A 13,369-nucleotide genomic window follows, 5' to 3' on the forward strand; every position below is an offset into this window, starting at 1 on the left:
ATGTTCACAAAATTTCTCGTCCGATTTTTCTTCTTTTTGGCACATTTGTTCCTAGACTTCCGGGTTGTCAGCAACTTCAGATCATGCGCGGTCTTTCGTATCCGATTTTTCACGGACGTACTGCATACACATTAAACAAAAAATTTTCGTGTTTGTCCCTCCATTTTTTTTCGTTGAAAATGTCGGCATCGGCTGCTGAAAGTTGTGTGCACACTAGGCGAAAATCGGACGATTTCACATTGGGCGGGAATTTTCGGCAGATTTTCTACTAGTGTGTACCCTGCTTAACTGTAATATCATATATTGATGCACACTTTAAACATTGGCTTTCAGATTTTTCTATCTACTTTAATAACATGGCGTAGATAATTTTTCCAGGTTGCGATTGACTTGTTTTGCGTTGCTTTTCTTTGGGCACAACAGGCATTTTGTGGTCAAACACACTGCATTTGAATGCAAAAGGCAATGTTAATCAGCCATGCTTCTCTACATGAACCCTTAATAGGATTAATTAGACAGGGGGTCAGGTATGTGTAGGAAAATATAGCCCCTTCCCCTAAAACAACATCTGTTAATGTTAGTCACAACTGTTTCCCATAAGCTATCTTGCATTTTACCTTTAATGGCCCTTTAAGGTTACCATGCGGCAGGTAGTGATAACACAACACCAAACTAACAGAAACATAGAATGTGTCGGCAGATAAGAACCATTTGGCCCATCTAGTCTGCCCAATATAACAGAAACATCAATTTTAACTTAAAAGTTTATGGGGGGGGGGAGGGTACTCAAACTGGAGCACCCAGAATCTGGCGCAGCCGTGCATTGTAGCCAATCAGCTTCTAACTTCAGCTTGCTCAATTAAGCTTTGACAACAAAACCTGGAGGCTGATTGGTTTCTATACCGATGTGCACCACATTTTGCACTCTCCAGTTTTAATAAATCTGCCCCTATGAAAAGTCAAAAGCTTTTTGTACATTTTCGATGGCGAAGAAATGGTTAAAGCCCCATGTTAGTTTTTTTTTTACCATCTACCATTGTAGAGATTCCCCTTTACTACCTGACCTATACCTATAGAAACAGAATATTTCACCTCAATTTCTGTTGTGATACCTTAAGAATTTGAATTTACCCATCACTTCTTTCGAAACTGGTCACCAGAACAAATGAGGAGAATAAATAACCCCAATGGGGACCCAGACAGCCATAAAAAGATGTTCTAACCCATCACCACTCCATCCAAAAAAAAGAACGTATTGGCTTCAGATACACATTAATGGGGTTGGTTTGCAAAATAAATAGCGGTTGTTCACTTACTAAGTAAATAAAGTTAAATTTAAATACCCAATCATGTGCAAGGAAAATTTAAAATAAAAAGGTGGATTGTTGCTACCCCACGACTGGTTGCTTAAAGTGAACACAGCTTCATCATATTTACTTACTATTCTTAATTTACATCTATATTTAATTTACAGTATTTGCAAAGTGAACACTCATTACTCCTTTAGTAAATTGAACATTGGGGGCTCCCAACATGATTCTAATACCCACAACAGTATATAAAACAACTCCAAATAGTATCATTCATAATATTTATTTTGGAAAAATAGTTTAAAAATGAATTCCTTCATTAACAAAAAAAGTAGAAAAAATCAAATATCATTTGCACAATATTCCATAAATACATATATATACAAAAAAATATAGTCACATAGACCCGAAGTGCCTTTTTACATATTTACCATTTTTTTTAAATTATAAAAAATGAACATCACAAATACTCAAGCTTTACAAATATCGTAAAAATAGTTTTACAAGTTCAAAAAATAACACACATTTTTTGACCTAGTGAAAAACACCTTTCAGTATAAAAAAGACTAAGGAAGGCAGTGTCTGGAGTTTAGCAACGGAGTGGCTCATAGAATTCAACTATACACCTCAGGCAGTGCACTCATCTTCTGCAGACTCATAGAAGTCCAATTCATTAAATATATATATTTATATATTTATATATATATATTTTATAATAATTATTTAAAAAAGGCAAAAACAAAAAAAAGAAAAAAAAAAAGCAACTGTCCATAGTGCAATGAAGAAGAACTGAAACGGCAGTGCAACAGTTTTGTGTCTGGACACAGAGGCTAGCTTGTAGTGTCCATTTTGTTTTGCAGTCATTTTTTGCTAACTTCAGTAGAGAACCAGCTCGGTCTGAATTTAGTGTCTCAGCAGCAGTCAACAAAGGGATGTCCCTCTCCTCTATTATCAGCAGCATTCACATGGGCGTCACCTCTGAATATATGACAAGAATGTGTTTTACAGCTTCCGTATTACACCTGTAGAAGCAAACAGAAGAGATAAGCTTAGCCACCTGTTAGCAGATCACAACTTAATACAAGTTTCCTCATTCACAGCATTAAAGCCCAATGGAAATCTCACATTTTTATATTTTTTATAGTCCCATACCCCCACATGTTATGATTTGTGACTGATATTTACTTAGAAATTCTTTTAAGTGAGCATGAAGCTTCCTGGCCTTTTCCAGGTCTGTTATTGAGCTCTGATTACAGAGTGCACTAGGTCTGGCTGGTACCTTTTGGACTTCATAGTCATATTTAGACACCCTACTGTGACAGGAAAGTGGAAATAAGATTATGAATACAATTGGGTTGATTTACTAAAACTGGAGAGTGCAAAATCTGGTGCAGCTGTGCATGGTAGCCAATCAGTTTCTAATGTCAGCTTGTTCAATCAAGCTTTGACATAAGCCCCCGTTCACATTAGGTCGCTCCGACTTAGGGGGCGACCTGTGAAGTCGCGTGCAGCGCGACTTCGGCGCAACTTGCACGGACTTCATAACATGAATGTCTATGCAAGTCGCTCCGAGGTCGCCCCGAAGTAGTACAGGACCCTTTTTCTAAGTCGGAGCGACTTGTGTCGCTCCTATTAGAACGGCTCCTGTACTACACTATGGGAGCGACGGTGCACGACTTGTCAGGCTGACCAAGTCGCCTGACAAGTCGTACCAGTGTGAATGGACACTAAAACTTGGAAACTGATTGTTTTTCTATGCAGAGCTTAACCAGATTATGCACTCTCCATTTTTAGTAAATCAACCCCAATGCCTAGCTTGTGACTTTAGATAACCTTTAAAAGCTACACCCACTGATCACCTTTGAGCCAACATTTATTATACCTAGCTTCGTTTTTTTACGGTAGTCCTGACCATCAACTGTTTTTAGTTACAGTATTATAAAAGTATGCAATAAAGTTTCCAAAACACACAGCCATCATTTATGATCATGGTGGGTTTAGTTTATATAATGGTTTTAGGCAATATATTTCACATAGCCTACATTTCTTTTTTTCAATATAAAAGATGATGAGGGCAATGTTTAAAGGGAATGCTAATTAGGTGCGTAAAGTTTAAAGCCAATAAAACACACAAGCTTTCAAACAAGAAGAGCAGCTTAACTTTATTGGCTATATTAACATGAGTTCAGTTAGGCTGCATTACATCTGCAGAAGGTTCTAAAATCAACAGATCTAGTAAAAAATAAAATACTAACCTCAGTTGCTATGATGCATTCATCTTTCTCATCTGATATGACATATACGGACTGATATTTTGTGTCTTTCGAAGAGGAGTAATTTGAGTCTGGCCTCTTTTTTTCTGAAGGATCACTGTTGGTAGCAAAGAAATGGTAAGCCATTAGAATTAGACATGGTCCAAGCAGAGGTAACAATAAACCAATACAACCGTATATAAAGTTGCAAAACATCAAGATATGTACCTTTTTAAATGTGATGAGTGCGTTTCTTCTGAATCTGAGTCACTCGAGCTGCACTTGGCTTCACATTTCCTCCGTTCTTCTTTAGCTGCATCCTCATTTTTGAGTTCATGGACTAAATTGTAATCCACAGTTGGGTATCTTGGCTTGTAGCCGTTTTTATCATTGTTGCTTTCGCTTAAAAAGTCTACTTTCTTGTTTGTGTTTTTAATCTGAGTGGTGCCTATGATGCTCACAGAAATGTCCTTTTCACGATGGCAGTTGGCCAGATTATTCATAGTCTTGGTTTCTCCACGAGAGGCGGCAGGCATTTGACGTTTCTTCTGTACCCTAAGCCGCACGTAAACGACTACCGCAGAACAGCCTAGTAGTAACAGTAACACCAAGATAATTCCAGCACACACTGCAATCCATGGAAACTGTCCGTTGACCTTTTCCCTTAACTTTTCAGTATCACCATCTTTGGTGGTGAGCTCAGGGAGTAAAAACTGGCAATTAAGTCCACCATAACCGCGAGCACATTCGCACACATAACGATTGTTTCTCTCATGGCAGGTTGCCCCATTGTGGCATGGGTTGTGTTCACATTTGCTCACAGGCATGCTGCAGTTTTTCCCTGTGTACCCCGGAGGGCAGGTGCATGAATAGTCATTAATCCCATCCTGGCATGTGCCACCATTTTGGCAGGGGAAGGAAGCGCAGTCATCCAGGTTGTCATCACAGTGCCTCCCAGAGAAGCCTTCTTGGCACTGGCAAATGTAGGAATTTCCAAGGTCCTCACAACGAGCTCCTGTACCAGAGCCAATCAGGAAATGATTAGACAATGTAAACTGATTAACGCCGAGCACAATTTATATTAACATGGATACAAAATCTGATATTGGTGTTGCAGACAGAAACTTGACTTAGACTGCCTTTTTATGGTCCAGGAAAATTAAAACTGGCTGGTTGCTTGCTATGGATAATGCAGACATATTTAATTCTCACCACCTTCCCCATTAATATTTATATCTATTACTGGGACATTTTTCAAAGCAATACATAAGCAATAGAACGTATTTCTGTTTATTTATCAAGGGCCTCATTCATACTAACAATTAAACTACTCAACTGAACTGTGATCTTACCGTTGGCACAAGGATTGGAGCTGCAGTAATCAATTTTCTTTTCACAGTTGAAGCCAGAGTAGGCAACTGGGCAAAGGCAGCTGTATCCACCATCTGGGTTATCTGTGCATCTGCCGCCATTGAAGCATGGTCCATCAGCACAAGTCATGGCACTAAGCTCACAGTTTTTGCCATAGAATCCAGGTGGGCACGAGCAGGAATAGCTATTTTCCAGATCCTGTTTAAAAAAATAAGGCAAATGTCACTTTAGCACAGAAAACTGCATTATGTAAGCTTGGGTAAAACTACCAGTTGATTTACAGGTTCATTCCAGAGCCCTACATTTATTTGGTTTACCTAAAGAATTAATTATGAGTATAAAAATGACTTACCGTACAGCTTCCTCCATTCTTGCAAGGGTTGGTGTCACATTCGTTGATCTCAATCTCACAGTTGGATCCAGTATAGCCTGGACGGCAAGAGCAAGTGTAACTTCCCTGGCCGGTATTGGTGCAGGTGGCTCCGTTCTTGCAAGGCTTGTGGTGAGTACAGTAGTTAAGGTCTGTACAATGAACAAAGAAAATCATCAGAAAGCTGTCCTTTCACATTTATTATATTCAGTCATCTTCATCATTGACTCAACCACATGCCATTCCCTCCATTGGTTGCCACTCACCCAATTATTTAAATCCAAAATACTAACAATAACTTACAAAGCCATCCACAACTTGGCCCCCAGCTACATCACTAACCTAGTCTCCAAATACCAACCAAATCGTTCTCTTCGTTCCTCCCAATACCTCCTGCTCTCTAGTTCCCTCATCACCTCCTCCTATGCTTGCCTCCAAGACTTCTCCCATCCTTTGGAATTCCCTACCCCAATCTGTCCAACTATCTCCAACACTATCCACTCCCTGAAAACGTTTCTTTTCAGAGAAGAATATCCTGCCTCCACCTAACAACTATACGATTTTCTCCATTAGTCTACCCACCCCAGTTATTATACCTTTTGTATCACTTGACCCTCCCTTTTAGATTGTAAGCTCTAATGAGCAGGGCACTCTGATTCCTCCTGTATTGAATTATATTGTATGCGCAAACTGTTGCTGCTATATAAATCCTGTATAATATTAATAATAATCACTGTTTATTGTATAGTCTCACCTTGGTTACAAAACAGTCCACCCCATCCTTCTTGGCAGTTGCATTGCCAAGGCTGTTGGCATGTACCATGCAGGCAACCTGGGTAACGGATGCATTCATCACAGTAGCGGCCTTGCCAACCTACACGGCATCTAAATGGAGAAAAAAAAAAAAAAGCCGGTTATCAATTTGTTACTAAGAACACAGCAGACTGACTTTGAAACGATATATATAGAGAAAACATTTGGAATATGTATAAGAATAGAGAGTATGAAACCCTTCTGGGGAAATTCTATGTGTGTGTATATGGGAGCTGCTCTTTTAATTATATACACAGACAACATTCTCTGACTCTGTTCAAACATTAACAAGGTGAACTCACTTGCACTCTCCAGGTTTTTCACAAACGCCATGTTGTTCGTCACATCCGGGGAGGCAAATTGCTGCATAAAAAAAAAATGGGAAATATTAGCGATCCATTATAGAGTATCAAAATGAACAGCCATGAATAGTTGATGTCTGATTTTATATACAGGCTGCTGGATTCTGTGCTCATTTGGGAACTGGGTACTTTCCTAGTCACTGGCAAACAGGCGTTCTCCTTAATACATTTACACGGTGACAAAAGAAGGCTCCCAGACCTCTTTTCCCCTCCCCCCTTGATACACACTTTTTTTCTTCTAAGTGAGGGTCAGAAGTCTTTTTTTTTTTTTTTTCCCCTTCTTCCCTAATTCTACACACACACACATGGTTCCACCCCTTAATATCCCAGCGAGTGTGTGCAGATAAGAGTGGACAGCTGGTGTGCAGGGTGCCAGTACAGGACAGCTGCTCTATTGTCTATTCTCTCCCAGCAGCTGCCCTTCTGCAACAATACCCCATTGCCTCTAGCCAATCATAGGCAGGGGTGCAGCTCTCCCGGCCAATCGCTGTGAAGATCTAATCTATGGCACGCGTGTGATTTCTCTGAAAACTTTTCATTATTATTATCATTTAAATAAATGGTCCAAAGTTCTCAGCAGAAAGAGGGGCACCAGCCTCACAAAGGACAGTGGGGGAAGGGGGAAGCTTTCTTGTTTCTCTAGCTTAAGACAAGCTCGTTAAGCAGGCAGTGCACATTTTACACAGCTATGTGACACTGAATGCACAAAAAAAAAAAAAAAAAAAGAAGGAGAACACCCCCATTAGGCAGTATAAAAAGGAGCTAATCAACATGATTAATGAGACACTCTGCATAACAAATGTGTCATTTAATTGGACAAATAAAATAAAGAATAATAAAGAATAATTTGACTATTAAATATCAGATGCTTGTGTCATTTTCTGCATATAAAAATATAATTTTAAATGTTGGAATTAAATATTTTTCTTTTATTTATTTATTTATTTATTTATTTTTTTACATGTAGCCTATTTCTAAGCCTATGTTCCCTGAGCAGGTTATTTTTTTATTTATTTATTTATTTTTTTATTTATTTTTTATTATTTATATTATATTTATTTATTTTAGCGTCTATACTTACGTTCAGTGCAGTACTGTCCCTTCCAGCCGGGGTTGCAGACTTTCTCTCCCTTTTCGCCACAGGAGAAGTGTCCGAAAGCATCGTCCCTGGGGCGGCAGTAATCAGTGCACCCTTCTCCGTAGTAGTGTTCGTCACACACAAAGCGATAGGAGTACTTGAGTTCCGTTCTGCCGCTGTTGTGCAGATCCTGAGACCATTCTTCGCCAACTGTCAGGTGTCTCTGGGTGGCAAGGCGGCTGATAAGGCGATCGGGATTTTCTGCCAAATGAAAACAAACCTACGTTAATAACTGCATTTTTTTCCAGTATAGCGAATCCCTTTCTAAGCTACCACACTGACTTTACTATGATTCTACAAATCACTCAAAATTGAATACAGTAAACCCCCGCTCCATCGCGGTTCAGTTTTTGCGGTCCCGGTATATTGCGTTTTTTTTTTGTAATGTTATTTTACTATATAAATCATTAAAAATGAAATATTTTTGTGTTTTCCATAGCTCTTGCTATGTCTCTCAGTATCTTTTATGTGTTTAAATGAGTTTCTATTCTTTTAAAAGTGTGTTTAAAGACCTTAAAATGCTTTTACACGTACAGTGACAGTAAAAAAAAAACATGCCTACAATGCATTTTAATAGGGTTTTTCTATTTCGCGGATTTTCACTTTTCGCGGCTGGGTCCGGAACGTAACCCCCGCAATGGAGGGGGGTTTACTGTATTTTGCATCAGATACTAGCAATGGCTCCAAGGATAGGAAACATTTTCTTGGACTAGGCCTAGTGACACCACCAACAGTACATGGTGAAGATCAAACACCGGAAAGGTGTTGAACACGTTGTCACATGGACTTCCTAAAGCGTTAGGTGCCAAGTTGGCCCTTCCTGCTGTGAGCATGAAAGGCCGCATTACAGAAGAGTGGAGGACAATGGGGAAACAAAAAAAAAAAAGGACCACTCTATACAATGCACTTTCTTACCTGTGCTTAGGTCATCTGGTGAATCGGTGTGCAGTGCTTCGATGATGAGGGAAAAAGTACCCTGTGCACAAGAAAATAGAAATTGCAATATTACTAAGAAGCTTAAAACGCAAATCAAATATCACACTGATCTACAGAAATGTTCCATTTCAAATAGCAGACAAAATCAGCACGTACCACTAACTAGTGATAGCTGCCTACCCCCACTCTGCCTAGGCGAGGCTCGGGGAATTGTGTTGGCTAGCTGAATGTTTTCACTTTTCCTAAGGAAATGGGTGGACTTTTAATAGTTATTTCCTGGTATGATTTTTATGCTTGTTGTTTCATTATGCAGTGATCCCCTCCACCACCACCCCTTAGATGCCAGTTGCCTGCCTACAGAGGAGCCTTGGTCGATTAACCCTTTCCTGGCTACCATCACATTTGCATTGCTTGGCTTTTCCATGCAGTGCTGCAACCACTGATGGCGGCAAGAAGTGAGGATTTTGCACGTTTTTTTTTGTCTGTCCTTAACCCTTTTGGAGTGATAGGAAGGACACTGTAGATCAGGGGGCCTAGCAGAGCTGTTGTCATCAATCTTCACGCTTAATTTACCTAGTTTCACACATTGAGAGGGCTGTAAAATGAATCCTTTTGGGAATTTCACGCTGTGCTGACAATTATACAACCGCTTCCAAAGACAAGAGGGGGAGACTTGGGCAGTGGCATTTCCAACACCGTAACACTTGTTCCTTTTGGAAAAATAAAGGCTCTGCCTATGACAAATAACTCCTTTTTTTTTTTTTTTCATCTGAACCCCCCCACCCCCCTTCCCCTTTCCTTTTTCACACACAAATCTCAGCCTTTCATTCCATCTCTTTGAGCTTGGACGACTAAATATCCCCCTGGGTCATACAGACAGATGTAAACCCTAAAAATAAACCTTTTCCCTCAGGCTACGCAAGCCTTTATGTAAGTGGTATTGCTGCTTTTATCCAGGGGTTTATTTCACCTTGTGTAATCCAACCCCACCCTGTACACAGTGTGTTTAATCTACCTAATCTGAATACTCTGCATCAACAGCCACCACCCTCTGAAAAGCCCCCTATGATCACCCATGTTATCATCAACTACTGTACTTAACCCCTATCAGAGTGTCTGACCCTGTTAGGTGAACCCTGGTGTGCAGGAGAGACAAGCCTGCTGCTTGCATAGGTGTTGCTAAGCTTATTGTTCAGCACTGAATTCAGCAGAGCTTAAAGCCATCAAGCTTCCCTGTCTGGATGGATTAATAATGGTGATGAACTACATGTACAGGCAGCATCCTGGGGGTAGAAGAAAGACTAGATCACTCACAGGCCAGGTGAATCCAAAGGCGAATCGAATGGGGTTGGTGAAGCTTGGGTCTGAGCTGACAGTCTCCGGGACATTGAAGGAGTTGGAACCCAGCACTGGGGTGATGGCGCTGCCATAAGTACAAGGGGGCTCCGGGGACACGCTGCTCTGGTAGTGCTTCAGGCAGATCCGAAAGAAAGTCTTGCATTCGCATTGCTGCAAGCCCTGAGAGCTGGACATCCCACCACGACAGCAGTTCATGTTCCCCATAGGACCTTTCTTATTGATGAACTCTTGCAGCTTCAACTCGAAGAGCCCGGAACAAGAGATCTACAAAGCCAGGAGAAATACATCACATATAAATCAGCAGTCCAGCATTAGAAATCCACAGCTCATGTATTTACCTATTTTATTCAGTGATGGCCCAAATAGGCCTGAATTGCACAGCTTCACTCTCTCTACAGAATTGGCATCATTGTAGGCAATGCCTCCCAGAGCTTACTAGGTACCCCTACATATAGCATGTATTTTTATTCCTTTCATGGTAAAGATGCTTACACATTCAGGTTACAATAGAGCGTTTGATATTAATTACATGAAAAAGGCATCCACCTATTAAAGTTACAAAACCCCCTGAATAGAGAAGGTTATATTATTCCCTTCATAGTAAGGATGGCCATTTATTAGTCACAACACCTCTACACGTAAAATGTATATTAATCCCTCCATGGTAAGGATGCTCAGCTATTGAAGTTCTAAAACCCCTTGTTTGTAGCATTTTACCTCATTGATATGGGTACCCATCTACAGTATTAAAGTTATAAAACCCCTCCATTTAGCATTTTATGTCATCTCCTCTATGGTAGAGATACCCACTTATTTAAGGTACCATACCTCTTACATATAGCATTTGATATCACCCCTCCATGGTACAGATGGCCGTGTATTAAAGTTACAATACCTCCAATATAGCATTTTTTTATGAGCCCCTCCATGTTAAAGAGGGCCATGTATTAAAATTACAAAACCTTCAATATAGCATTTCATATGAGCCCCTCCATGGTGGAGATGGCCATGTATTAAAGTTACAATCCTTCCAATATAGCATTTTATTTGAGCCCCTCCATGGTAAGGCTTATTTATTAAAGCTACATTTCATATGAGCCCCTCCATGGGGAAGATGGCCATGTATTAATGTTACAATCCTTCCAATATAGCATTTTATTTGAGCCCCTCCAAGGTAAGGCTTATTTATTAAAGCTACATAGCCTCCTAAGTGTAGCATATTTTTCTGAATCTCCCCATGGTCAGGAAGCCCACACAGTCAGGTTCCATTATAGCATATTATCCCATCCATGGTAGGAAAACCCATACATCAAAGTTACAATATAGCATTGTATATCTTGGCCATAGAAAGGGTACTTATCTAGAGTTCCAATGCCCCCCTTTGTAGCATAAATTATTATTCCTTCAATAGTACAGGTGATCACAAATTCACTTTACAAAGCCCCCCATCCCTCAACATAATAGCATGCTATTACATCCACAGTAGGGTTTCCCATCTATTACAGTGTCAATGACCCACTGCTTTATGCATATACTATGATTCCTTCCATGGTAAGGGTGATCACTCATTAAGATCCCCCCCCCCAATATATACAATGCTGTTGTTTTTTGGTAGGGGTGCCCATCTATGACAGTTCAAATCCTTCCCTACATAGGGCATATGATATTATTCCTTCCATAGAAAGGGTGATCACTCATTAAACTAAGGAAGCTCTATCCCCCCATCCCTCAATATATAGCATGCTGTTGTTTTTATGGTAGGGGTACCCACCTATGTAAGTTACAATCCTTCTCTAAATACCACATTGATATTATTCCTTCCATAGGAAGGGTGATCACTCAATACATTCACAAATCCTCCCACCCCATGGTAGGGGTGGCCATCTAATAAAGTAAGTCCAAATGCCCCTTCTCCTTATTTATAGCATATGCGATTATTTGTATCCATAGTAAGGGTGATTGCACAAAAAACCTACAAAGCCCCCTCCAGCCTCTCAATACTGCTTCCATGGAAAGCCATAGTAAGGATGATCGCTGGAAAAACCTACAAACCCCCCTCCAATCTCTCAATATTGCTTCCATGGAAAGCCATAGTAAGGGTGATCGCTGAAAAAACCTACAAAGCCCCCCCAATCTCTCAATATTGCTTCCATGGAAAGCCATAGTAAGGGTGATCGCTCAATAAACCTACAAAGCCCCCCCAATCTCTCAATATTGTTGCTTGCATGGAAAGCCATAGTAAGGGCGATCACTCAAAAAACCTACAAAGCCCCCCAATCTCTCAATATTGCTTCCATGAAAAGCCATGGTAAGGGTGATCGCTCAATAAACCTACAAAGCCCCCCCCCCCCCCCCCAATCTCTCAATATTGCTTCCATGGAAAGCATGCCCATCTATTAAAGTTCCAGTGCCCCCTTATTCTGTTCTTCCTTCCGCAGAAAGGGTGATGAAACTTACAAAGCCCCCCCTAGCCCACAGCCTCCATGGCAGGGGTATTAAAGTTCCAGTGCCCGCTGCTCAGCGGAGTCCGCTCGCTGTCAATGTGAGAGCCAATGGGAAGATCGGATGTCTTACCTGGGCTAGCAGCGCAGAGACAATGAGCAGGCAGAGTGCGGCGTGGGGGGCACCCATGGTAGGTATCTGTAGGGTTGCGGTAGGTGCCAGTGAATGGAGAGCACAGCTTTAAAGATTGCCGCACCGCCGGCTCTGCTTTCCCTTCAAATGTCTTCTCCTCCCGGCTATAGACGCCCTTTCATTGGGTGACAACGAGCTTGTCAATAGCAGAAAAGGTGGGGACTGGCGCTAGGTGAAGATCGGAGTCCTTTAGCATCCACCTTTAAGAGAATTCCACCTTGTCTGGCCCCTAGATCTCCATAGGAACCCAGTAAAAGGCAACAATCCAGAGAAAAGCGATGGGAGCGGTGTAGTCCCGGAGCTCCGATAATCCCGGCAGGCAGGCAGGCAGGTAGGTGAGGTGTGCGGTGTGTCTATGGGAGTGCTGACTTGTCCTGATCGGGCTATGCTCAGTCCTGGTGTCCCTGCCCTCTTCTGCTCTATCTGCTTCTGGCTGGCCGCCTGCCTCTTTATATGGAGCTGGCCGCCTGCATAGCTAATGACATGCAAATCAGCAGACCCCCAGTCTGTCTAGAGATGTCACAAAGGAGCCACTTTACAGAACCCTCCTCTCCATGGATTGCCAAATGGTCAGTGAGCTGTAAAATGTGCAATCCTCCCTCCTCTCCCCCCCTCCCTCCCTCCTTTCCTCTGATATTGGGCAGCACACACACATTACACATACACACATTTTACATTTGTATTTTAACTTTATTTTATGACAAGATCTGGGTTCATTTCATCTGCAGGAAAAAAAAAGTGGCAGTTGCCCCCTCCTCCCCCCCCAATCGTACCCCCTTGCACACTTCTGCCCCCCCCCCTTTTCTCACCTCTGTATCCTACGT

General features: G+C 41.4%; 1 protein-coding gene across 1 annotated transcript; it reads right to left on the bottom strand.

The window, feature by feature from the left end:
- Positions 1-1,577: 1,577 nt before the first annotated feature.
- On the bottom strand, positions 1,578-12,886 carry DLL1 (delta like canonical Notch ligand 1). The gene is made up of 11 exons (XM_082249455.1): positions 12,486-12,886; positions 9,867-10,175; positions 8,532-8,592; positions 7,560-7,817; positions 6,419-6,479; positions 6,058-6,188; positions 5,286-5,455; positions 4,915-5,131; positions 3,791-4,577; positions 3,566-3,680; positions 1,578-2,332 (listed from the first exon to the last, which is right to left on the bottom strand). The coding sequence occupies exons 1-11, from the start codon at positions 12,540-12,542 to the stop codon at positions 2,327-2,329; spliced, it is 2,172 nt and encodes a 723-aa protein (XP_082105581.1). The 5' UTR covers positions 12,543-12,886; the 3' UTR covers positions 1,578-2,326.
- Positions 12,887-13,369: the final 483 nt, after the last annotated feature.

This window comes from Pelophylax lessonae, assembly GCF_965119305.1.
Source record: "Pelophylax lessonae genome assembly, chromosome: 3".
Lineage (NCBI taxonomy): Eukaryota > Metazoa > Chordata > Amphibia > Anura > Ranidae > Pelophylax > Pelophylax lessonae.

Coding starts and splice junctions, on each gene's coding strand:
- DLL1 (XM_082249455.1), bottom strand. CDS start 12,542: ATGGGTGCCCCCCACGCCGCACTCTGCCTGCTCATTGTCTCTGCGCTG. Junction 6,480..7,559: donor GGGACAGTACTGCACTGAAC/GTAAGTATAGAC, acceptor TTTTTTATGCAG/CAATTTGCCTCCCCGGATGT. Junction 5,456..6,057: donor TGGACTGTTTTGTAACCAAG/GTGAGACTATAC, acceptor TTCATTGTACAG/ACCTTAACTACTGTACTCAC.